Source organism: Sphaerodactylus townsendi, linkage group LG09 (assembly GCF_021028975.2).
Source record: "Sphaerodactylus townsendi isolate TG3544 linkage group LG09, MPM_Stown_v2.3, whole genome shotgun sequence".
Classification (NCBI taxonomy): Eukaryota; Metazoa; Chordata; class Lepidosauria; order Squamata; family Sphaerodactylidae; genus Sphaerodactylus; species Sphaerodactylus townsendi.
In genome coordinates, this window is record NC_059433.1 from 48,059,917 (window position 1) to 48,087,616 (window position 27,700).

The following is a 27,700-nucleotide window of genomic DNA, read 5'->3' on the forward strand; positions in this document are numbered from 1 at the left end:
AGCCAGATTACAGTACACACATGCAATGGGGTGGTGGTGGTGGTGGTGGTAAATCATCATTACTTTATTATCATATTCTTTTATGTGGAACCAACCCATTTTGATATAATGTGAATACTTAATATATAGTTGTATTGTCGAAGACTTTCAACAAACACAGCCCGGAAACCACACAGCACCCAACTAATATATAGTTCATTAAACTATTTTGAAAACTGGCTTTTAATTGGTATTTCCAGAAAGTGCAAAATACATTCAAGACACATTTTATTTCTAGAGAGATATAACAAAACCAATTTATTTTGGTCATTTCTGAAGAGATACAATTGACCCAATTTATTTTGGAGGGTTTCAAATCATGAGATTGCTGGCTTTACAGTGAAATCCTTTGCAGAGTTAGTCTAGTGTAAATCCACTGAAATGAATGGACTTACATCAGAGTAACTCTCTTTAGAATTGCACTGATAATGTCATAAAGGTCACATCCCTAACATTTCACCCTTTCAGGTTGTTCAATATAGGAATATTTTCCTTCCCAGACATGCCAGTATAATCATTCCTGCATTATTCCGATAATTTATGCCAATGGGAGTTTAAGAAGGCTCCAACAATCAAAACTTCTCTGTTTAAAAAACTATGTTTCTTTCACTCCGAGTTGCAAACTAAAACTGCTTAAGCGTTAAACTAAACAAAATCAGGGCCCTACATATGGTGCACTATAATTAAACATTAAATAATCCAGAGAATAAAAGTCATAAATCATTTGTCTCTCTGTAGCAGGAATTTTTGCCAGGTACTGTCTCACAACTTCTGAATTTGTTCTTTCATCGGTGGAATGTCGATCTTTGAAATTAGGATATGTCAGGTCTTCTGGAGCTCCTATTAGTCTCAAAAAATAATTGGCATCTTCTTCCAAAGTTTCAAATTTACCGATGAAATCATAGTTGATAATGCAAGGATTACACAATTTGCTGATCTGCTCCCAGTGTATGTCCATCCCTATTGGACGATGGGAATCTAACAAATACTGAATGAATTCTTTGAACTGTACTCCTGAGCCTGTTGTCAGTGCTTCTCCATCTGCATTATATCTGTATTTCTTAATAATTGACTTCCCAAATACAGGGTGGTAGTAGCTGTTTGGGTGTTCAAATTTATCTCTAAATGCAGAGACCAATCTTTCCATGGGATCCCGTACAAATATAACTTTTGTATATGTCTTTAAACGCATGTGTATCCCTTTTAAATCAAAACTGTCCAGTTTCTTCAAATGCTTTCCATAGTGTACAGCATCGTGGGTAATATTATACGTTGATTCTGCAAGACCGTTGAGTACAATCAAAACCCTTTTCCAGTTAGAGCAGCCTGCCTTGGGCACTTCACAATACAAGAGTTTGTGTTTATCTTCCACGTATATTCTGGATACCATGCGCATAAGGTGAATCAGAGGACTGTGTTCTCTAATGTGTTTTTTGCAGAAATTATAAAGGAAAGCTCTTCGTTTCTCCTGAACTTCATCTGTGGTTTTCCAGTGGTCATCTTTGATGGAACTCTTGTTCAAAGGACGCATTGCTGGGGAGAAGTTCACTTGCTTGACTTGTTTAAGAAGCAATTTGATCTTTTGCTGCTCTTCAGATAATTCAAGAGTCAGGGAAGCAGCCATCCCTAGAAAGGGGTTAGCATCTGCCTGGGAAGAAACAGTCTCAGAAAAAATTGTACTTGATCTGTCAAGTTTTGGAGAAGTGATCAATTTTTTCGGTGCCCTTTTAGGTTCCTTTGTATAATAGAATTTGATATCCTGTAAAGAAACAGTGACAGCATTTAAAATATGGTTATGTATTACATTCATAGCTCTCCTTTCTCAGGAAGGAAAAAGTAATCAGACGGTTAAAATAATTAGGGATGTATTTCTTGATGTCATTACTTCCTAATGGCATAGAAAGTTACTGTATCAAGTATGATTGCAACTCCAACTGTAAGAACTACTTTGCTACTGGAGCACTATATCTTTACTACAAGGAGTAATGGAGATAAAAATGTACTTCATTAAATCTGCACCTCTGCTGCAGGTACAAGAGCTATGTAATAAATAGCACAACCATGCATAATTAGACAAATGTAATACATAAACATTGAATTGCATCTAAGTCACTAGTGGGACTAACATGCTCATTCCAAAGGAGATTATCCTGCTGAAGAAAGTCCATCAAAAGAAAAAGGAAGTTTCCTCATGTACACAGGAAAAAAACACTGGACCACGAAGTAAGAGCTAATGCATACTACAAACATTCTGCTGGTCTTTATGGTAAGTAGTGCACTGCTCATGGAAAATGACTGAAGGACCTACACATCAAAACAGGGTAAATTACTAACTGATTTGGTGCACAACCTACTAGGGTTGTAACTATACTTTTATAATCTAAATGCAGGTAGATTGCATCTGAAATCCTTGAACAACACAAAGAAGCATCCAGCTGGGGTGTGAATTAACAATGGTATTTGAATAATGGATTCTGAAAATAACCTCTAATTTAGCAATTATGTATACCAGGCTATGAGTGAAAAAAACACTCTTGAATTTCAAGTAGGGGAATGTATATGAATCAAGATTCTTATCTACAAGGTTCTCATCTGAGAACATTAAAGCAAATGGCCCACTAGGACCCTTAACTGACGTTTAGAATTACCCTGAAGGATACTGTGGAAAGGTAACCAAAAGTGACCAGAGGACTTCTATGCAGCTACCTGAGAAAGACAGTATGCAACTTGCAGGGAGAGATGCTGAATTACTATGACAGGAGTGACTTTTTAGCTGGAATGGGATCAGCTGAGCTTTGTACAAGTGCCTCAGGTAGCTCTCCCCAGGTTGAACTGACATACACAGCAGGAGTTCCTTGAAACTGCTCCCCTTGCAGCTTCAAGAGCAAAATCAGTCAGGAAAAAGGCAGTACTGACTCGATGCACAGAAGAAGGGAAAGACTTGAAGCCAAAACAAAATCAACAATGCAAGGACAAAACCTATCCCATAATTTTTGTTACTCTATTCCTTGACCCTTCCTGTTGGACTTAACTATAGAAAACACATTATTAACAATAGTAAATATTAATGATAATAAGAATAATGACAGGTAGCTGTCAGATAATGATGGAGGGCATCCCTCAAAGGATGATAGTAATGAGTTCATGAATTTACTGCAGCTATATACCAAGGAAGACTGTGTGCTACAGAGTGTGTGTGTGTGTGTGTGGGGGGGGGGAATGAGAGTATGTCACCATATACTCTCATGCTTTCTTTTTAAATAATTATTTTATTTACTTTTTTAACAACTACACATCATAACTAAAATAACACATACAACTCTACAGTGATCCAGTCACCCAAAAAAAACTACTTACACCACAAAAAACCAAATTACTTGACTTCCTGCCCAGAACCCACTGCAGAACTTATCTTCAGTATTATACTATTACCATTAGTATCCAAACCAGCAATTATAAAAAAAGAAAGAAAATAAACTGTTCGAATGTCTATCCTTTTCACATAGAAAATGTACATAGTATAACCTTATCTCTCTAATTTATTTCTTGGATTTAAAGGCAATTTACATATAAATTCTTCAATTAAAAAACATTTTGACCCACTAGATCAGGGGTAGGGAACCTGCGGCTCTCCAGATGTTCAGGAACTACAATTCCCATCAGCCTCTGTCAGCATGGCCAATTGGCCATGCTGGTAGGGGCTGATGGGAATTGTAGTTCCTGAACATCTGGAGAGCCGCAGGTTCCCTACCCCTGCACTAGATACATACTTACGACTGTTGTCTGACATACTTTTTTTAAATCGAGCATTCCACTTAGTTTTGCTGATTTTTTATTTGCATTTCAGCTATTTCTTTGAAAGTTTTTAAGTAAACTCTTTAATGTTTTCTCTTGTTAAACTCTTTGGCACTTGTTGCAGTGGTGATTCTTTGTGACTGTCCTTTGTATGTGAAAATAATTCCCTCCCATTTTAACCAAGTTAATCTTATTTGTTTCTTCTTCTGAGGGTCCACTAAAAAGATATATTCCTTTCGCTTCTGCAGGATCCTCTCATGCTTTCTTGACAAATGGCTTGGGTGGTAAAAATGTACTGAGTGCTTCAATTGCTGAGTAATTAATGGCTGTGACTTATACGGAGATGGACCCTTTAAGTGCTTTGTTTTATCTACTTTGTTTATGAGCAGGAACACAGACCTTCTGGGCTCCAGCTAACAATGATGTGAGAAAGATATGTGGGATCATGTTTTCCTGTGTTTTGTATAAGTTAATAAACACTGGAAGTAGTTACTTGGAACTTTATCACTCACTAGCTGATCAGGTACTAATCAAAAGCCTGAATCCATACACCCTTTCCAGTGTGCCATTTTCGTAAGTAGATGCCTTGGTCAGCATTTCTTTCGCATTTTTATCTTGTATTACATTGAGGAAGGTGATTTCATTGCCACAGCAGCTTTTTGAGGTAGTTTAGTATGAGGGAGAGAAAACAGTACCAATGGATGCTCATTTCCAATCATCATGGTTTATCATTGTATAATCTATTCTACATATTCTGGCCACCTGCATCAAGTAGACATCATTTAGAAACTGTTTCATATGACTTCTTTAGATCAGTTCTTAGTGACAGTGGGTTAGATTTAAAGAACCACAATCCAATCAGAACTCTGTTCCCAGAATGTATCATTCCCATTTCCCTGTCTTTAATGGTCCCCCACAACACCTGGAAAGTTACTGATGGGGGCTGGGAGGCTCTTTGGAATTGCATGGAATATAACTCATGTGGCAAATAGATGAAAATCACAGATCCTCTCTCCTTATACAAACAATAGGATGCTTTGCTCATGTGAGGATAACTGTTGATGAACCACTATAAATTAATTATATTTGCTAAGGTATGCTGCTCCACAATAAACCACAGTGGCATGTGAATACCAATAAGTATTTAGCCTTGGTGGTTGGCTAAGAATACTCACAAATCCCTTGTTTTCTCATTAGAGGATCACATTCCTTGAAGTGATACCCTCAAATGCTGACCACGGTGGCACAGAAAAATGGAGGACTTGGTTATAAAAGCATTAAATACACAGCTGTAGTGAGTTTCTCTCTATACCCTTTATTTAAAAAACCTACACTATTATTAAGATCCAAAACATTTAAAAGTTAATAAAAATAAGCTGTCTAGTTCAGAGAACAACCTGAAGGAAATGAACTCTGAAAAGCTAGAAATGAAGCTCATTTATTATGAACAAAAGAAAGCATCAGCATAAAATGGCTTGGGTGGGGCTGAGAAGAAACAGCTTCTTTTCCTTAATTAACACAAGCCTATACAAAATCATAAGTGTAATGAAATAAGCCTGTTTGTATGAACCAGATCAGTAAGCTGATTTGTGTAGGCAGTAACTTGGGATAAAGGGCATTAGTCTCTAATTTTATCTGCCAATGTCTATTAAAACTGGAAATTAAATTCCTGCAGTCAAAATATTATGTATTTTTCTTAAGCAGAACATGATGAATGCTGTGGAATCATGAACATTTGCCAGTCTAGCAATATTTCTACATAAGGCCTTGGTTTCACAGTGAAATTTTACTGTAAGCCAAATCTGTTCTGATCTCATCTGCTGGAAAATATACTTATTGCTATGCATGAAGTTCTTAGCCCCAATCCAAAGTTAGCTTCATTAAATCCCATAGAAATAAACAGGACACATTTGTTGCATCTTACTTAAATTCAATTGGTTTCCATAGCACTTAAACATGATAACTTCTTCCACAGAATGTCTAGACTGCAGACAAATAAGATGCCAGGGCAACTGTCTGGCCTCAGTTACACCTCTCTTTTAGCAGGGTTTATACAGCTTTCTTTTAGCCAGTAACCAATAATAAACTAATTTAAAATAACAATTGACAATATCAAGTTTATTTTTTTATTATCTGCAATTTCTAGCTATATTTTAGAAGAAGAAGAAGAAGAAGAGTTAGATTTATATCCCCCCTTTCTCTCTTGTAAGGAGACTCAAAGGGGCTGACAATCTTCTTTCCCTGCCCTCCCACCACAACAAACACCCTGTGAGGTAGGTGGGGCTGAGAGAGCTCAGAAGAACTGTGACTAGCCCAAGGTCACCCAGCTGGCGTCTGTTGGAGTGTACAGGCTAAACTGAATTCCCCAGATAAGCCTCCACAGCAAAAGTGGCAGAGCGGGGAATCAAACCCAGTTCCTCCAGATTTGAGTACACCTGCTCTTAACCACTATGCCACTGCTGATCCATCTTATTCCTTTTATTGAATGGTTTAATAAAACTGACCAAATCAAGGCAATTTTTTTTATAATCCAACATGTATTCAGGTTCATAGAGGAAGTTTTATGGGCAGTACGTGCTTTTAACTTTTGTATTATTTTTACATGTTTACATTTTATTTTATTTATTTTTACATACACAATCTGGTATAAACAACTCAAAGATATATAAAAATGGTTGAAATACCTGATTGCTTATATGTTGTTTTAAAATTTCTTCAGACTCTGAAACAGAAAATTGAAAATAATCACCTTATAGAGTTTGAATATGATCACACTCATCACAAACACAGTACATAAATCAAATGAGACAGTGGTGGGCACCACTACCAAATGGCTGCCACAGGAAGTGGAATCAAGCACAAAACGGACGCCACAGGAGATACAGACAATCACACATACAAACACAAGAGAAATAGTGATGGGGAACAGAAGCACACACAAAGAGAAGAAGTCCAAGGGTTAAAATTCACAGAGAGATTCCCAAGAAGGTCAAACTAGGATAATACTCCAAAAGCATACCAAGGGAAAATGGTGCCCAGAGACAACTAGGTCTCTGGGCGCCCCCCCACCTGCTCAGGGGCATGGCTCTTGGGCATGGCCACCCCCCAAGCCACCCCCAGGCTCCCTAGAGCCTTGCTGCTGCTCTCCCCACAGCCTGTGGAGGGAGCACTTGCCAGCCTCTGGGATGTGCTTTTATAAGCACGGAGGTCAGGGGAGGGGCTTGGGTGTGACTTTGTGCTTCTAAAAGCTGGTCCCCAGAGGCCAGCAAGTGCTCTTTCCCTAGGCTCTGGGGAGAGCAGCAGCCGGGCTCCAGGGAGCCTGGGGGTTGGCAGGAGCTTGGGGGGCAATCGACCCTGCCCAAGCCACACCCCATGTCCTCAAGTTTTGCCCCTGGCCTCCGTGCTTATAAAAGCATGTCCTGAAGGCCAGCAAGTGCTCGCAGCTGGGCTCCAGGAAGCCTGGGGGCAGGGCACTAACACAGGCCTTTCAGTCATGACTAAAAGGCTTGTACCCGGGGACATGGGTATCCCCATGTCCCTAGGCTGGTACACTGCTGTAATACTCACACACAATGACCAAGAGAGAATAAACACACACACACATAAATAAGACTACCAAGGGGGTGGTGAAGATGAGAGATAAACTGAGAAGGCAGCAAAAGAGACAGCGCTCCAGCAAGGTCGCTTTCTGGTCAGTTTAAAATAGCACCAAGGTGGGAGAAAGGAGGAGGGTACTCACATGCAGAGGGATAACACAAACACACATAGGATTACAAAGAGGGAGGACAGGATAAAATATATACACACGAAGACAGGGAGGAGGGCAGGGGAGGATAGAGCACACAAAATTATTTTGCCTTCATAGTGGCCCTGCCTACTTTCCTGAAACACATGTGGACCCACAAGAAACTAGTAGGGAGAGAAGGATTCTTGATTATAGGGGCTTCCCACTGCTGGACTATTTACTGGAACCTCAATTCCCCACTGCAATTGTGACTGCTTCTCCTTCTCTTCCCTAGCCCACCTGCCTCTAGCATTGCCGTTTTTGGCAGTTGGAGAGGAAGCAGCGGCAGTTCCTAGTCCTTCTCCCTTGCTGCCTGCACTTTCACCCTGGTGGGGTGGGGGCAGCAGTGGGTTACATCACACCGATTTTGTTTTCTTTCCCCGCCCACCTACAGCATCATGAGGAAGACCTACAAGTTCTGCTCCTTCCATTCTCCTCCTCCTCTCTTGGCCATCTATAAATCGATAAATAACTATCCATTAATTTAATTTTTGTTTTGTTGCTTTATATGGTAGGCTGACTCCTTCCATTTGCTTGTTTCAACAATTGCTTTGCTTGAATTCAATTTTACTGTGTTTTTAAGTAGCTTCCCTTTTATTTTGAATGACACATTTCAATTCACTGCTACTGTTTAATTTCATTTCAGAATCAGAAAAAAAATTTGCAGTGATGGAAAAAGTAACAATGCCTGCTAACTTCATATACATAGATTATTAAATTTAATTATTTAAGAAGACTTTTTGCCACAGGGATTTTAGAGGTCCTTCTTGGTAATATTCCCAAAACATTTCAAAAAGAAAGGTATGGGGATTCAAGAGTTATCAGTAAAAATGGCAATAGAGATTTGAAGTTATAATTTTGTTGCTTCCCACTCAATTATCACCACAGTTCCAGGAAATGCAGATTTGATATGCAAAAAGTTGACGGAGAACTTTCAAAAAGAGGTAAAGTAGCAAATAAATTTCAACTGAATGTGAACATGTAATACCATTGTGAATTGGTGTTTAAATGCTGAGTCAAGTGAGGCAGAGACATATTATTTATTATTTCATTATAGAGTTTATATATGCTTCTACAGAGATCTGGAGCAATGGAGTAGGAAAGTTTACTGATTTAACGAACAATGCAGAAGTTACAACAAGCATTCACTCCAAGAAAAGCCTCCCCTAGAACCAGCCCAAACCTGTATGTTTCCACATTTTCAAAGTTCCCCTCCCAAGAATCACAGATATTAGAAGACAAAACAAAGGGGTACAATTAGCAGCCTTCATTCAGCTGCTATGTGCCTCATTGACAGCTCAGAGCTGTCAATCATACTGCCCCTTGCCTGACCTCCCCCTAAGTGCTTGGAATCTACCTTCCCAATGTAGAAAAAGGCTCCATGCAGTTAAAGAGGAAGGATAAAAAATGAACAACAATATTAAAAAGCTGGGATCCAAATGAAGCAGCCAGTAGCGTAGTGCCAACGGGGCGGGTGAGGGGTATGACACCCCGGGCATGTGCTGGTGCAGGGTGTGTGCGTGCCCTGAATGCAGTTCCCCTCGCTCTGCCCCTAGAAGCAGCTACACTCCCAAACTGTTCAAAGTGCTTCTGATGGCATTCCTTTGGTTGGAAGTGGAGTAGTTACTAAGGACCTCACTTCCTTTAGAGAACCTTCTTTTGCAGTTCCAAAGCAGGATGATTCTATCAAAGCACGATACTTTCTAACACAAATGCACACCCAGTAATTAGTAGACAGAATCAACTAAGCAACAAGAGATTCCAATGAAGTACAAACAAAACACACTTGCAGATATTTCCCATTTTCCCTTTTCTCCAGCAGCTTCTTGTGGTTGGACAAACACTGATGTTGTCGGTCGAGGAACACTCACAGCTAGTTCAACAAATAGGAGATGGAGGTGATTGTGCCCAATTCCCTTTTCTCACATCAGCTGCCCATCCACCCACAGTTACACTGGCTTTGTTCACAAGAGTCGCCTGTCCCCAGCAATAAGCTTCCAGGACATCATAGAGAGCTGCTGGGGGAAGAGGGAGACATCAAATGTCTACTTTTGTGAGTGCCCTTAAGCTTCAGGTTCATATGATCCAAACCAATGACATGGAGTATTTGGAATTTTAACACATATTGCACTGTAATAGACTAACAATAATGGCCCATTTGTAAGACAAAAAAAATAAACTTTAGACTACTGACAGGACTGTTAGAGAAACAGTACAAGAGTGATTTATCTATGGGTAAATATTTCTCAATCTGTTCCTTCTTCAGTCTCTTGATTTTTGTCCTGCATCGATACTTTTCAGAGCTCTACCTGGGGAATTAAATTTTATTTCCTTATAAAATATGAAGGGAGAATGAGCTGTGTATTGATAATGGTAATTTCGTTAACAAGGGTCATAGCATGCCATATACAGTTACATCATAACTATTGCATCCAAACCCGAAGAACCATCTGACTCTTGGGTGCTGTGTGGTTTCCGGGCTGTATGGCCGTGTTCTAGCAGCATTCTCTCCTGACGTTTCGCCTGCATCTGTGGCTGGCATCTTCAGAGGATCCTCTGAAGATGCCAGCCACAGATGCAGGCGAAACGTCAGGAGAGAATGCTGCTAGAACACGGCCATACAGCCCGGAAACCACACAGCACCCAAGTGATTCCGGCCGTGAAAGCCTTCGACAATACATCTGACTCTGCTTCTGTCTCCCGCATCAGAAGGGATGAAATGCAGAGTTCCTGGCTTGTTACTTCCAGCCACACGTGTTTCAGAATGAATTCCTGAAATATTTCCTATCCCATGATACTGATGGTCTGCTGGACTTGAGAGAAAAGAGGTTTACTGACATATTTTATTGTACTACATCCACAGCTCTGCAATAGTAATCCTGGGCTACATCCACACACTGAATAGGTCACTATCATTGCTTTATAACAATAATTTGCACCAGGGTTTTCCAGTGTGAATAAACCAGTCCAGTTGTGAGTGATTACTCAAGGGCAATGATTTTGCAATATCCAGCCATAGGTGGATGCAGCCCTAGGACAGAAAACCTAGAAAGTGTATGGTTAACTACAACTAGAGTGCTTGTACATGCACAGGCTTGCACCAAACTGCAGCTTTAGAACACAATTCCTGATGTCATATGTAGAAAAGTCTATAAAAGAAAATATTCAACCATGATTTGCCGGGGGTGGGGGTGGGTGGGTGCATTTCTTAAACCAGCTTCAGATGGAAAAGTGGTTTTGAGACTGATGCGGAAATCATGTACTTAAGTGACGGTAGCAGAAGCACGTAATACTGAAAAGACATATTAGACCAATCACACCCTTTTAAGTGTATTTTACTATTTAGACAATTATAAACAATTCATAAGGAGCTGAAGAGCTAAGTAGCACAGGAATTTCCGAGCCCTTCATTACCTTCTTCAAGGAAAGGGTTTTGACATCCTTTGTGGGAATTTCAGTCTAACTCTATCAGTCACAGATTTCTGGGCAAGGATATGTGGATGGCAATCCCTTTACAGCTTGTCAGTGTCACAATTTGAGTGGCTGGAGGGATTGCTGTGGAGCCAAAAGCAGCAAACTATCAAACTGGCAGGTTTAAAGGCATTGACAAATGCTCTCACTTTTGTTCTACTTCAAACACATAAAGTTGAAGATTTGCCTTCCTGTTTACCGAACGCTCTTACTGTAAAACAAAGGTCTGATTTACAGTTTTTAGCCTTTCTACAGCAAATCTAACATTTTAACACCTTTTTTGGCTTACTGGTTGAAGACCATCCACATAATTTTGTAATTAATACGTTTAATTTTATAATAATATTTTAATACTTTTATTTGGATGGTTCTACTAACTGCCTTTGAGGAAGGGCTGATAAAGGTGGCAGTTCCAAATTTAACGGCAAAACAACATGAGGAACATTCTACTCAAAACTCCAGAAATTTCACATTTCTCCTCCCCCGCAAAAGGTATACTAACATCCTGAACCTGGTCATCTTCACCTTGATGTCCACATGTCAAGGGTCCACCCACCCACCAATAAGAACTGCTTGGCTTATGCAGTTTGGTTGCCTTTCCTGAAACAAACTGAGCAGCCCAAATAGCCAAGAGCCTTATATGCACAGTGGTCCTGATCTTAACGGTCAAAGGTTTATATTGTAAGACCTCAGTCCCAAAATAAAGAAACTGTAGTTTTCAAACTGTAGACTTTATTTGGCAACCAAAGCATAACCAAGCATAGACGATTCTGTGGGACAAAGCGCAGGCTAGATCTTTAATCCCTGATGCCCTTGACCCCCCGCCGGGCCCCAGGTGCTGTGGCTTCAGCATAGTAACAAAGAGAAGAACACAAAAGACAGGAACCACTTCACACCTGGGAGGATGGTAGCCCGGCCAGGCCTATGGCCAACAGACCAGAGGGAAGGGGGGAGAAGGGCTGGCGCCAGAGTAATAGCTGGTATTAGTGGCTCAATTCCCCTTCCCAGATTGTCAGAAGACAGCCATCCTGACATTTATATGCATTATCAGGTTTTCCTAAGGTCAGACAGAAGATGTCAAGGTGACTGAAATACAGGTTGTACTACTCTCCTGGAATAGCTTAAATAAACCAACCCACCCCCTTTAGCCTTCCCACTTTTGAAAAGAATAACAATGATATTAGAAAGGGCCCTCACCTGGCTAGCCGGATCTCATCAGATCTCAGAAGCTAAGCAGGGTTGTCCCTGGTTGGAATTTGGATGGGAAACCAGCAAGGAATACTTGGGTTGGTATCCAGAGGAAGGCAGTGGCAAGTCACCTCTGTTAGTCTCTTGCCTTGAAAACCCTACTGAGTTGACGTAAGTTGGCTGAAACTTGTCAGTGCTTCATACACACGGGGAAAGGTGTTTTTTTTTTTAAAAAACAAGGTATCTCCTTGAACAGACAAGTTATACTGCTGAGAAGATATTGCTAAGCCTTTCTTTCCCTTCCCAGGAAAAAACAGCAAATCTGATTAAAAGAGGAACACAAGCAGCCATTTTGTAGATGATAACCGGCAACCCTCCAACTGGACCAATGACCCTGAGCTGTTGTTATGACTAAAGTGGAAGCCCTCACTCTGCTTTGAACTACTGTGGGTTTGGAATTTGGATTTTCTAGCTCCAAAACACTGACTTCCTCAGAAAGTATTTAAGACCATGTTGTAACTATTTTTTTAACAATTTTGTTTTATTAAACATGTCTAATATACAAAAATACCACAATATAAAATTCATAAACCCCTACCATTAGTCTGATCCCTACTTTGATAATGTATAACTATTATCTAACAGGTAGACTCTGAACAAACTTTTTTGTCTTTTACAATAACCATCTTCCTAAAAATAAACAACCTCCTCTTTCTACATATTGCTTTAGGCTATGATGGAGGATTGCCTTTTTATAGTAATTACTCCCCATATAATGGTGCACTATTGTGTTTTATAGATCGAAGTTTCACTTTGTTTCTTGAAGAAGGAAAATTAAACATTATTTAGGCAGACTTTCAGTATGCATTCTTGTGTTCCCTGAGATTATCATTATGACAACTGAAATTACATCTTGGGGCTAATTTTTTCCCCCCAAACCACATACGGCTTTTTCAGTTATACAAGATTAAAGAATATGTGTTTTAAACATTATTTAATGATGTACAAGATGCTAGGAAAGACCAATGTTTGCAATCTTTGGTTGGATCAACTCTATTTTGCTCAGAGCTTTGTGGACTTTGAATACTGATGCTTTCCTGCTTCCCAGTACATTTGTTTTTAGGCTATTTTGATTCACTTTAAAGGAATTTTAATAACTTTGTGTTGACAGCACAGACAGCTGGGGCTGAGAATTAAAGAAAAACTCACTTGCTGACTGAGGAAGGAAGTGACATCAATGAGCTTCTGAAGACAGCCCAGAGGGAAAATGGAGTTTTGTGCATGTGGCCTCCCATTTCACTGTATTTGAAGGGATGCCTCCAAATGCAAATTGTATTACCAATCAAACTTATGGTACCTAACTCCTACCAGCCAAGAAGCAGAAAGAATTTCAACAATTGCGTAGCACTTGCTAAGGATTAACAAAAGGCCAGCGGTCCTACAGTTTAATTTCTTAAAGGCTATTTCTCCTGACTATTCCTGCTGATACTAGTATAACCAGATCAAAATTTTTTGCTTATGAGGGCAGCATCTTGGGCTTAAATACTCCATAATACTATGTGAGATCATCTAGGTCTGCCAATAGTTCTCCTCTTACATACATTAGCCCTTTATTGGCATAATCAGAAAGCAAAATGAATACATCAGATACATAAAAACAAAAAGGCCCCAAAAGGACCATACCAGATACATACTATCAGTGATGGGATCCAAACATTTTAGTAACAGGTTCCCATGGTGGTGGGATTCAAACAGTGGTGTAGCGCCAATGGGACTGGGCAGGGCATGACGGGGGCATGGCCGGGCATTCCGTGGGTGGGGCATTAATAATTTCTCTGTTACTGTAAAAAAACTCTTACTGTAAAAAAAAGTTCCTAATTTCCAGCTGGTATCTTTCTGTCCATAATTTAAACTCATTATAGCAAGTCCTATCGTCTACTGCCAACAGAAACAACTACTTCTCCTCTAATTGACTGCCTGTCAAATACTTAATACTTTCAAATACTTAATTTTGTTTCTAAAAATCAAAGGAAGGATACTTTCCTTAAACAAGGAACTTTACCATATTACTAAAACATGTTTTTAAAACAGCCCAACAGGGAGAATTATCCCGTTTTCTACCTTCGCTAACCAGCCACATAGGAAACAACCAGCCACATAGGAAACAACAGGACTTTATGATTTTTGGACCTAATGGAATTTCTAATGGAAAAGCAGACCCAATTAGTAATCCCCTCTCAGCACACACAAATAATTAGTAACCCACTCTCGGGAACTGGTGAGAACCTGCTGGATCCCACCTCTGCATACTATTAAATACTCTTAGCTATCTCCATAATAAAGTTGGCGACCTCTTCACAAAAACCAGGGTCAGAGATATTCAGCAATAAAGAAAACCTAATCAGATCTGGCAGCCCAGAATGGAAAAGAGAATGTAAATTGATATATTTAGATCTGATTTTAACAAATCTAGTGCAGTGCAGAAGTTGGTGGGCCAGGGTTTCAACCACATTGGATTTGCAGCTGCACAACCTTGCATATTTTTCTACATTACTAAACCCACCCTTTAATTGAGCAGAGGACATAACATTGAATCGTGCGATGGTGAGAGCTCTTCTTGCTCCGGGGTTCGTTAGAACATAAAGGCTCTGCTCGAATGGAATTAAGAATTGAGTAGGGGAGCAGGTTCGTTCAGCTGCTAGATGTAAATTTGCAAATTCCAGATCTAGAAGCCGGTCTTTAAGTGTATTAAATGCTTCTGAACAGGACATTAAATAGAGTGATTCGAGTGGCAGGCCAATGGATATGATCTTCCTCTCGATTGGGGAGAACCAGGGGTTAGCCTGCATGTCCTGAAGTATCAAGGAGACAAGGGAGTGTTCAAATGGTAGGTAGTGAAGGCGGAGCCAGAATCTAAAGGCTCTGAGCCATGCTTTGAGTTCTAGGGTGTTTTCCCCCAGTTCTAAGCACAAAGCTGTGTAAGGAACACAGTTTGGGACTCCCATTATTTGATGAAAAAACTTAGATTGGGGGACGTTCAGAGCATGGTTCACTGCTTGGATCCAGATGGGGACCCCATAAAGTAGTTGAGATTCAACCTTTGCATTAAAAATCCTTAATGCAGCCGGAACATAATTCTCCTCTTAAAAGTTGTGTGTGTGTGTGCGAACATATGTGTAAGAGATAGAGGAAAGGATCCCACTTTTCCAGTTTCTTCCTTAGTTGGAAGAGTGACCTTGAGTGGGAGGCTTTTGAAGGAAAATAATCCAGAAAGTGCCCCAAGAAGCAAATGACAACGTAAAAAAAATGTTTTTATTCTCTGTACACTCAAATAAGCCAAAAAAGCCAAACTCTGGACATAGACATATGCAGACAAAACTATCCGGGAGCTACATTATCTTTAAATATCTGCTTCTAAAATAAAATACATTCCATCCCTCCTGCAATCATTCAGGTTGCTATTCAGTACATCTGTCCCTTTTAAGGCACCTGCTGATGGAATATAATAGTACAAATTGCATCCTGTTGACCTACCTTACTGTGGAAGGCCTGAATTTTTGTTTCTTTTTAGAAGTATATTCTCAGATTCACAAATGTATTTTTTTCTTTTTTGCTTGAGAAGAGTACAAGTGGTCTAGTTTACTATAGAACATTGACACATTAGAAACTGGCCAGGGTTTTTTTGCTCACTGTCAATAAGCGGAAATTTATTTTCAATCAAGCCACCTTGCTTTATTGTTTTTGGGGAGCATTCTAACCACATCACATTCATCTACTGTTAATGCAAACTGCACAACTGAGAATAATGAGAAGGTCTCACAATGCATTCATTACCTTTTCCTTGGTATTGAATAATCCTGTCATGGTGCCAACTCAACAACTATCCAGGCAGCATTAAACATAAAAAGGAACCCCAAGTTGATACTGATTGACACAAATGAAGGGAAGTTGGCCATTTCAGAGTGTTTGATTTCTCAAAGCATTCTAAGATCTCCCTGGTTAATTTTTGGTGATTACTTTGGATATGAAACAGTCCTTTAATTGTCAGTCTCTAATAAAGGCCCCTGGGAACATAAACATTTGCAGAAGCTAAAGCAGCCAAATATCTTATGCTGACCCACGTGCGCATATTCAGCTGCTGTCTAATGAAGCCATTACAAACAACACAGACAGGACCAAATGGTGATGTTCTCAGTTTGATGACAGAACTCTCCTTTGAAAAGAATACTGGAGTACATATTTATTAATGAGACTAAGAATTTAAAAGGAGGGAATAAAATAGTCTTCAATTTTGTGCCGAAATCTGCTATAATTCCCACTTAAGCAATATAAGACCCAAGGTTGTTTACAAACAAACCTGTACTCAACAATGTCAGCATTCCTAACTTTATTCTTATTGCACACTGGAAAGCTATATGGTTCTTACTGTACATTTCAGTAACCAGTGTTCAGTAATCACTGGAACAGTATGCCTAATCCTCTTAACAGCAACCATGTGAACTTGCCCTGAGTTAGCCCCATGGAAGAATTTGATTGAAGCTGGAAGCAGCAGCTCATGATTTTGGTCACGTTCACAATACGGAGATTACGATACCCTTTGGTATCTCTTGGGACCATTTTTTCCACACCTTTTTTTTAAAAAAAAAATCTTGAAATTAAGCTCTAAACATTATTTGGTTTGAAACAGGGAGCAAACACTGATGCTCCCCTGACTTCTCAGGAGGTTATTTTCCATTACAAAAGTTGCCAGAGAGGTGGGCATTTCTGAAAACAAAAGTATTTTTCATCCTTCTAGTTTTTTCATGCGGTATTCCCTATGAGCAATTTGTTAGATCCACAAAGTTAAATTAGTTAGTGGGTTCTTTTACCTTTTAGTCAAACTGTCTGGCCACTGTATGGGGAACCCTTCCATAGAACTGGGAGTGATAGTCAGTCTTTGGCTGAAAACCCAAGGACTTGGTAAGGGGGATTAGAAATTGATTTTGGACTATGCATGATAGGTAGCTAGTGGAGAAGTTAGTGTAGTCTAATTAGGGATTTTTCTCCTTGTTAAGATTGGTTAGTTAGTTGGGATTGCAACTAGGATTAGTAAATTGAGAGATAGTATTGAGGGAAGTGTAAGAGTTGTTCTATCTCAAAGGGGCGAAAGTGGGACCAGGGATCCCAGTGATTGTTGAGCAAGGGAATTATTGCAATGGGACAAGGCCATATGAGAAAAGGTGGCTGAGATATCATCAAGCTCGACCTCCTTCTGACCTTCATTCCATTTTGAGATATGATGGTAGGGGGTCTAAGAGGAAACATCTCTCTCTGACACCGGTGCTGTGTAACACCAGGTCCATCAAGAATAATACTGATACAACAAAATTATTTTGTGACTCAACATGTGGACCAGGTATGTGTGACTGAGACTTGGACTGGGGGTGGGGGGTGAAAGTGTTGTCTTAAGAGAACTCACTCCACCAGGTTTCTCTGTTCTTCATCAACCCCGGACCAGGGGAGTAGTAGTGGTGATGTTCATCCAGGAGGCTTTCTCCTTCAGGGCAGTCTCTGTCCCAATGATCATAGTACTGATTGTGTGGGCTGTGGAAATCTGGGCATTCGGCTGGTATACTGGCCACCAAGCGCAACAGCAGATGCCTGCCAGAATTGCTAGAGGTCATGGCAGAGTGGGCCTTGAAGTTTCCCAAGCTTATTGTTCTGGGGGATTTCAACATTCATGTAGACGCCTCCATTGTATCCGCGAGCTCTCGCCCAGTCCAAGTGTTTAAGCTAATGCAGTCTTTAACATCCCTTCCAATGGGATAAAAAAAAAAATTAGTGATTTGGCAATCACTTTTGCTTGTGAGGCTTTTGCAAGTTTTTTTGCAGACAAAGCCTTGTTGCTTGGCTATCTTCAGGTCCTCTACTGGACCATTTCAGCCTGCTCTCCAAGGCTGATATCGCCAGGATGCTTGCACTTGTGAGAACCACCACTTGCCCCCTTGACCCGTGTCCATCACGGCTGTTGAAAACCATTGGTGGTGAGTTGTGAGGTCCCCTGTTGGAATTAATCAATCTCTCCCTCTAGCAGGGAGTTTGTGTGGCACACAAATGTCAATCTAAGGTTGGATCTCAGAATTCTCCGTTTGGAATACCTGAATCCTCTTTTCAGATCTTTTAATGTTTATCGTGAATATCTGAAGCAGCAGCTGCAATTTACAACCACCAAGTACAGCTCTAGATGAGAAAATCCAATTTGTTGGCAGCAGTTTAGGAAACATGGTCCCAAAATGAAGCCTCCTTGGGATGCCTAATTTACAGCTAATTTGTTTCAAAAATAAAACTTGTCAGGCTGCCAATAAAGCAAGGTGTAAAAATGAGCAGCACCAAGGAGGAAAAATGTTTTAAATGTATTATTGATACTTAGCTCTGCCTCAAAACTTCCCTGCTAATAGCTATACTAAGTTGCTTACTTTAATTGGGACATTGCTAGCTAGTCATAGGTCAAGTTTTTTCCACATGGTTACGCTAGAGGTAAAGGTGCGCGGCATATATGACGCCGGACGCACCCTCGACCGCTTCGTCCGGAATCGAATTCCCAGCTGAGGGCGGGGAAGACGGTGAAGCGTTGCGCCTTCGCCCGAACACCTTCCCTTCCCTCCGACCTTCCGGTGCGTCGCCCAGGCCAGGGGACAAGGCCCCCTGCCCTGCACGACAGCTCTGGAGTTGCAGAGTGGGGTGGTGGTGTCCCCAGGCCTGGACAACGTGCCGGAAGGTTGGAGGGAAGGAAAGGCGTTTGGGAAAGGGGGGGATGGCGCCTTCCAGCCACGAGGTTCGGAAGTGAGGTTCGGAAACAGTGGCTTCGTGCCGCTCGAGGGTTGCGAGGACACTGCGGTGCAGCGGCGGTGGCCGTGCGAACCCCTCCCCAGGGACGCTGTTTTTAGCGTCCCTGGGTCGCTGTATTCCGCCCGTGCGGAAACAGCCACACTCTCTGAATGTCAGTTGCTTAGAGGTTTATTGCTTACTAAACTGAATTCTGGCATCTTCCTTCCACTGAATTTTCTTAGCACTCATCCACATCAATCCAATCACTAAAATAATGTAATTTCCCCCAGCTAGCATCAGTGCAATTGTATGTGCTGTGGGGACTGTGGCTGTGTAAGCAATAGAGGCACCTAGTGAAAAGTGCCCACAAAATCTACAAGTGAAGAATGAATGTCCAGTACTCCAGACATTTTGTGACTTTTTTAAAAAAACACTTATTTCTTTGGTGGCTGAGTGCCTCCCTTGTTCATGAAGCTATCAAAATATTATCAAAGTACAGAAAAAGTCTGTCCCTTCTATCATTTGCAGCAATGCAGCAATTTTAAATATCTGCTGCTTTAGTAGTTCCTCCTTCCATTTTTTGAAGGCTGTTTACTCTCCCCTCCACTGAAATGTGAAATGTAATGATCTCCCTGCACAACAGTATTATGTCCCCCAAGCAGGTCTATTTTATCCTGGTTGTGCTTATTTGTTCCAATACATTTCCCCGTGAGATCACAGAAGAACTAAGAAGCGGTTGTGATGTACTTTGACTGTCTGCCTTTGCCCAGCTTGCACAGCCTATAGCTGAATTGTTTATCAATTTAAAACAGCCAGTCATAAGAACATAAGAACATAAGAACAAGCCAGCTGGATCAGACCAAAGTCCATCTAGTCCAGCTCTCTGCTACTCGCAGTGGCCCACCAGGTACCTTTCGGAGCTCACATGTAGGATGTGAACGCAATGGCCTTCTGCGGCTGTTGCTCCCGATCACCTGGTCTGTTAAGGCATTTGCAATCTCAGATCAAGGAGGATCAAGATTGGTAGCCATAAATCGACTTCTCCTCCATAAATCTGTCCAAGCCCCTTTTAAAGCTATCCAGGTTAGTGGCCATCACCACCTCCAGTGGCAGCATATTCCAAACACCAATCACACGTTGCGTGAAGAAGTGTTTCCATTTATTAGTCCTAATTCTTCCCCCCAGCATTTTCAATGTATGCCCCCTGGTTCTAGTATTGTGAGAATGACTCTGACTCTGCTGAGTGAATACACAAAGGTCCATTTTACTCTTCTGTGGAAGGTGGCGAAAATTCTTTACTGAGCAGAAGATAGGTAGGTGACTCCATTGTCTGCCTTGTCAATATCTGTGCAAGAGACTGAGGCCTACTTAAAACATTCTGCTGAAAGGCAAGAAGAGCTTACTTGGCCATTTTTGCACATTTCATTCAGACCATGCTGTTACATGTGCGCAATGCTGTCACACATGCCACATCAGTATGCTAGTGCAGTGTCTACCTTGGCAATGAATCTCTGGGTGCTAAGAGCCCAGTTTAAATCAAATGGTGGACTAGTGAAAGATTGCACAGGTAAATTCTTCTTAACCACTTGTGTCACGTTTAAATCAAGCCTGAAATATTAAGATAGAAAGAGCCATGAAATAGGCTGTAAAAACGCTTTAGCGGCATTAAAGTAAAATAAGAAGCAAGCTCTAAAGTATCTTAGTTGCAATGAAATGTGACTATAAGCCAACGCCAGGAGAAAGGCAGAGGAGCCATCACCTTTCCTAATACGTAAATTTAAATGATGACTGGACCAGCATCATTCAACCTGCAGCAACCAATTGCTACGGGTCGTTCACTTTACCTATGTTTTGTAGAGTGAAAGGTCACTTTAATCCATCAAAGCCTGTACTTGGCTCCAGTTACATTTACTCTGAATATCAGCAGTAGTAATCTCTGACTTTATTTATTTATTCATTTAATTCATACCTCCCAGCTACTCCCCACAGAGGACTTGGGGCTGCTTACAATATTTCAAATACAATAAATACAAATACAATACATAAATGCAACAACTAGAGTTAAATAATAAAACTAATTAAAACAACAAATTGACAACAAATTACATGGAGAAATCCAAGCAACTGGCCAACTCCCCAGTTTGTAACATTAATCAAAGGCTGCACAGAGCAGCCTTACAGAGTGCCGGAAGATCCCTCAAGGCACAAACTGCCCTGGGGATTTGATTTCAAAGAGAAGGGGCAACCACTGAAAAAGCCCTTGCCCTGGTGGTTGACAAATGGGCCATTTAAGGGCGAGGGACCTGTAAAAGGAACCTGTGAGGATGATCTGAGGAGGTGATGGGGATCATACTAGAGGAGGAAGTCCCACAGGAAGGATATTCTCAGACTTTTTAGAGAATTTCACAGGTCATAAGGAGCATTTTGAATACGCATTGAAAGCCTGTGCAATGAAATATTGATGTTATATGTGCAGTCAAGGCTGGACCCAGGCAGCAATCTAGTAGACACATTGTCAAGATCCCTGGATCTGGACCAACTGAAGCTTTCAAAGCACCTTCAAAGCCAGCACTACTTAGAGCATATTGAAGTAGTCTAATTTGGAGGTGACCATCACATGGATTACAGTGGCAAGATCAGAGTGGGTCAGACAGCGGTCCAGCTGGCAGGCTTGGCATAGGTGATAAAATGTTATCTTTGCCACCCTGGAAAAATATTTGTCCAGAAAAAAAAAGGAAGAATTGAGCCACACCCCTAAGCTCCTAATGGAATTCACTGCAGAGAGCTCTGTCAAATACAGGTAAAGCTGCTCACCCCTGAGCCCTGGATTTACCCAGTCATATGATCTTCATTTTTGAAGGATTTATGTTTAGCCAGCTCTCACCTAGCCAATCCACTAGTGTCCAAAGATAAAGCCATGGCTGAGATACCAGCAGCCAGATCCCTGTCAAGTGGGAGGTAGATCTGTCATCCACATAATGGTAGCACTCAACTCCAATCTTGCTCATGATCTCTGTCAGGGGGCACAAATAGATATTAAACAACATTGAGGGTACCCACAGGTTAGGGCCTGGTGAGACAACCTCTCCTCACTGCCAGCTATTCTCTCTAAGTGCCTCTGGATGAATGAGGAGAACCATTTCAGTGCAAGATCCCTCATCCCCAGGGGGGATAGGTGGACACCAAAGACCAAATGGTAAAGTGTGTTGAAAGCAGCTGACACATTCAAAAGGATCATCAGCACTGGTCTGCCTTTGCCAAGATTTCACCAATTAAAGCTACCAGAACTGTCTCAGTGCTGAACTCCAGTCTGAAACTGGATTGGAAGGGATCCAGGGATTCAAAGAAGCAGAGAATACTGCAGTCAGAGCACACTGAGGCAAGCTAAAATAAAAACAGAGAATCCTGATAGTGACAATTTGTATTTCAATCAGCTTCATTATGGTGTTCAGGCACCCCAAGAAAAGCTACAGGACTTGGGAAAATTCAGCTTCTCTACAGTGGCCACTGTCCTGACCTAGCCTGATCTCATCAGATCTCAGCGGGGTCGACCCTGGCAGGTATTTTGTTGGGAGAGCTAAGGAAAACAGGATGGTTCTCAGAGGCAGGCAATAGCAAACCACCTTTGAACATCCCTTACCTTGAAAACTGTACCAGGGGTCCTCATGAGTCAGCTGTGACTCGATGGCAAAAAAAGAGAACACAGAACCTCACCCTCTGATCCTCAAGTCACAAACTTCAGTTTAAATCCTGACTCCTATAAAATAAATGTGTTCTAGGCTAAATGAAAGAGTCCTGTGTATACAACATGTTTCCTGTATTTTGTCAATTTCTGCTGGGTAGCCCAGTCTACAGTCTGGGTAGCTGAGGCGGCACCACTGTGGCACTGCCCCACCACCTGCAGAGGGCTTTTTAGCAGTGCAGTGAAGAACTATAGGGCTCAATGGACTTGTATCACCCAAAAGGGTGGTGTATGTCTGAGGGTAAGGATGCTGTGCTCCTGTCCCCAAATCCCAGGTGGAAGCTGGCTAACAGCTGACTGTTAAAAAAAATTAAATTCAAATAAATAATAAATAATAATAATAAATAATTTTTATATCCTGGCCATCCGAGAAGGGCTCAGGGTGGCAACAACATGTTGAACCTACATTACAGTTAAAAATCTACATTATACCTACATTATACCTACATGTACAAAAACCTACATTACAGTTATAATTTTAAAAATGCTCATCATAACTTAAAAGATAGCCCCAAGGCAGGACCATGCCTGCTAAAAGACGACATTTTTTAAACACACAAAGCCAGTGAGCCTGTGTGTAGCCTGGGCTTCTGAGGCACTTGTGCCTGGCCTGGCAAAGGAGGGTATGGCCTTGCAGCGGGCCATTTTGCACCCCCACATGACCTACAATGGTGGTGCCCGGGACAAATGTCCCCGGATGTTCCCACTGTAGCTTCGCCACTGCCTCTACCTTTAATGGGTCTCAAAGCTGTTTGGCTGAGTAGGAATCTGAAATCCAGGTCTCCCATGTTGACCTCCCACATGAGACACAACCACATTCTGCCCAACGTCTTTTTCCCCAAATAATTCAGTGCAAGCCAGTCACTCTTTTTCTTGATGTGCATACTCCAAACATAACAGAATGCAAGGTTTCTATACTATCTAAGTGGCACAAAATCTGGGTTCAGCTATATGTTTAAGAGAAGTGTTTGTACTGATCAGTTGTTCCTAAAATGGAACACACAGACCTGGAAAGGACAGTGAAAAAACAGCAAGGTGTTGATGCCTGGTTGAACAAGGATTATGACCAGCATCAAATTTGGTGGAACATTGTATAGTCTGCCTAGAAAAATATCAAAGAAGGCTTCCAAAATAGAAAGCTACCAAAAGAAAGTTACTAGATGGAAAACTACAGGATTTAATTTAGAAAGAAACCCTGGCAAGGACATTTATTCACTATGCTTTTGCCATTACTTCTGTTACACTTCACCATCAAAGAATTGTGAATGGCCCATGGTTAGCTTTTCTTTATTAAAATGATTAGCAACATGGGCAACAGAAACTGAGCCATTTAAAAAACTGCATTTAATACAAATGTTTAAAGTACATTTAAAGTAAATAATTCTTCTTTAATAAGACTTAAAAAAACATTTTCCAAAAGCCATGGAATTGAATGCCCATTTCAGATATGTATGATGGTTCAAGTAGCATTGCTCATTCTTATACAGATAAGCTATGCAATATATATATATATATAATCAATGCTCTCTCTCTCTCTCTCTCTCTCTCTCTCTCTCTCTCTCTCTCTCTATCTATCTATCTATCTATGCTTTACATAAATAGGCAATTTTGATTATCTTAGCCTCAGCAGAAACTAAGGGGATGTTCATTTTGTATGATCAAAGCTACAGCAGCTAATTTTCTAATACTTTTCTTAGTTGAGAAAAACTAAAAACGACATGGGAAAATATACCTCTTTATAGGTAAATGCATCTCACACAACACAGCTAGTTGGGCACCATGTGCTTTTCTTCCAAGGGCCTTTTCCATTTGGGGTGAAGGGCTAGCATGTGTAGCCTATATTGTTAAAATAGAGATAAACAGAACAAAAGTGGTATTTAAATTATTCACCTGACAACACAGGACTTCAATTAGCCTCACATACTGATTTATTTCCCGTGTCACTGGGATATTTACAATTGCTGGTTTTGGATTACAAGGATAACTAGCTCCCAAGACAGAAAGAAGGCAAACATCTTCACTAATTATGGCACTGTGCCACAGATAAACGACAAGTAGCATCAGCAGGGAAAACAATGTATAAATAGAATAAAGACCAAGATGAAAAGGATGATCAGCACAGAAGCCAGCATAAATAAAATTGAGATGAATCCCTCATTTTTACAACATAGTCCCCATATTTACAGCGTACTCTTGAGTGAGGAAGTGATAAAAGATGGGGGAGCTGACCAGCTGCTAGACTGCTGTTTCCAAAATATGACAGTATCACTCACACAAACTGCTGCACTGGCACCAGAGATGTGGGCTCAGCCTAAGAATGGTGTCCCAAACTGGGAGAAAGTTATGCCATCAAAAACCATGGCGTAGTTAGGCACCAACACAATAGGGCAGGCTAAGTCGCCCCCACACTGTCCCAGCCACAAGAGCCAGAATGAACATAAGAAGCTGATAACAGTGGCAGCCAAAAAGTATATGGTATACTCTAAAGGCAAGTGTACCCAAAAGAGCTGTTTATGATGGGGGAGAGGACAGGGATGCTGGCAGCTCCATACTAAACTGACAGTGATGTCTGAGCTGCAGTAGTCTCTAATGCCTGGTGGCATGCTTCCTGTGCCTTTGTGGCCCGGTTGTTGGGACGCAGGTATGGGGTGTGGGAGCTGTTGGTTCGAGTGCAACCTCTGTCACTTTTAAACAACTTTTAAAGGGAAAGCAGGTTTGTGTCCTGAAGGAGGACAGGTTTTGTGTGGGAAGCAGTTTCTGCTGCATAAGTGCCCTTTCCCTATGAATAAGGGGAAGGGAAATTCAGGCCAGGTACATATGTTGGGAATGTGCGGCCACTAGGTTTTTCCTCCCAGTCTACTAGCTCCTCGTGGGAGAGGGGGAAAAAGAGGTGCATTGTCTGTGCAGTGGCTGGATTAGTTGTGCCTGGTTAGTTTGTGTTCTGAAACCTGGCTAAGACGGTAGTGGGGATTCAACCGGGGAGGTCGGCCCTCAAACCTGGTTAGTTTGTGTTCTGAAACCTGGCTAAGACGGTAGTGGGGATTCGACCTTAGAGGGATATCATGAGGTGCTGTTGCATAGTTGGTGAATACTTCTGGGGTTACCACAGACTTTGGCATACTAGCTATGCCATCTGTGCGTCACTGAGTGTCACATGTTATTTTCTCCTGTCGAATGAATGTCCAGAAGGCATCAACCCAGTATTGGCTCTGCTGCATTGGTAACCAGATACCTCTTCTCTGGCAAGCCCCAGAATTGTGCTGCCTCTGGTTCTAATTTCATTTGTCCTGCCTATAAATTGGCACCATTTGTTTTCTGCCATTCTTCTGGCTTAGATTCTCAGAAGTTGGAAAAGCTGCTCTGCATGTGTCATTCGCTTTAATGGCAACCCCCCCTCCCCCCAATAGCCAGGATTATTTTCTCCTTTTAACTAAATCAGGCATGTAAGTCATTGTTCACACTAACACTAACAAATTGAAAATGTTTTGAGCGTGCAATTGTGTGCACATTTCACAGCAACATTTTAAAAAACTTTGTATTTCTAAAAATGTTTAAAAAAGGTTGCATACTTTATCAAAATAACATAGTTTAAAGGTAGACATTAAGAAAAGACAAAGTTAAAACCAAGCTTCTATTTGAGGCCATCTTGCAAACTAATGTTTTTGCATCAATTTGGAGATGGTATGTGGGAAAAGGCATTGTTTTTCTTTGCTCCTCAGAGTGATAACACAGTGGTTTAAATCATTTCGTTTCAAGCCTCAGGCTATATATTTTAATCCCACCAAGAGTACTGCTTTCTTTTTTACAATTTTTACTCTCTCCACAAATACTACAATTCTTAACATTCTTAATAATGAAATGTTCTTAATGCAGTGTTAAGATATGTTGCTGTGAATTTCAATACTGCCACTTACAACTGGAATAAACGGCAACACATCTTAAGATTGTATTAGAAAGGATTGCATCCACCTCTACTGTGCTGGCAGAAGAAGACTTCCCGCTACGTCCCCCAGAAATGTTGTCCTGGGGAAAGGGGGATTTCTCGCAGGCAAAGGCCACGCATATTCACAGCTTGCAGGTGCTTTTAGACCTGTGTTTGTCAACAGAAACCTAGATCTACACATGGTTTTGTTGATCCTCCTCTTCACTGCAGCCCGTTGACTCACATGACTTGGGACAATTGTTAACAATTGTTAACAGAATAAGCCTACTGATAGAATGGAAAAAAGTTTTTTTAAAAAGTTATGTTGTTTTAGTGTGTTTTATACACTTTATGTTATGATTTATTATATTTTAATCTTATTGTAGTCTACCTCAAGAACCTAGAAGATGCAACAGACTTTAGAATAAATAACTAAATGTGAAATAAGCACAAGCTCATGAGTCTGACTCTTAACTAATAACTGTGGAGAGAGGAGAAAAAGAAACCCTGTTATATGGTCCAGTAAATACCGAATAACCTAAACAGATGGGGTAACCAGGCCTTCCAGTATGCTGAGATGCTTCCTGCTGGCAGTCAGCTTTGCCTGCTCCTCGCAGCAGCAGATAATAATAATAATAACAATAATTTAAAAGTGGTATTGGTTACATTGCTATGTTACTTCTAGGAAAAACCCAGAAGTGATGTAGGGTAGCTCTAGGAATTGTTTGAAACTCTATGGCAAAACCCACTGGTTGCCACCTTCAGCCTGGCAACTCTTATTGAACAGCATATAGATATCAATGGATTCCACTAAGAAAGAATATACTGCCAGAATTATTGATAAAAAGGTACAATAACATCTGAGAAGGAAACTAAGAAGTGGTTTTTAATTTTATACATGCCCTCAATCGTTTTAAAAATGTATTCCATTAAAATATGCCAAAGGCATTCT

The 27,700-nt window shown here is 40.9% G+C and overlaps 1 protein-coding gene across 2 annotated transcripts in view; it reads right to left on the reverse strand.

Annotated features, from left to right (window-relative positions):
- Positions 1 to 204: 204 nt before the first annotated feature.
- CHST9 (carbohydrate sulfotransferase 9) overlaps positions 205 to 27,700 on the reverse strand; it is a 90,079-nt gene continuing 62,583 nt past the window's right edge. The window contains exons 3-4 of one of the 2 annotated variants that reach the window (XM_048507272.1): positions 6,519 to 6,556; positions 205 to 1,798 (exon numbers count right to left, since the gene is read on the reverse strand). In XM_048507272.1, coding sequence (XP_048363229.1) covers positions 695 to 1,798; positions 6,519 to 6,556 — 1,142 coding nt within the window. In that variant the 3' untranslated portion in view covers positions 205 to 694. The remainder of the gene's footprint in view (positions 1,799 to 6,518; positions 6,557 to 27,700) is intronic. The other variant, XM_048507273.1, reaches the window with a different exon arrangement.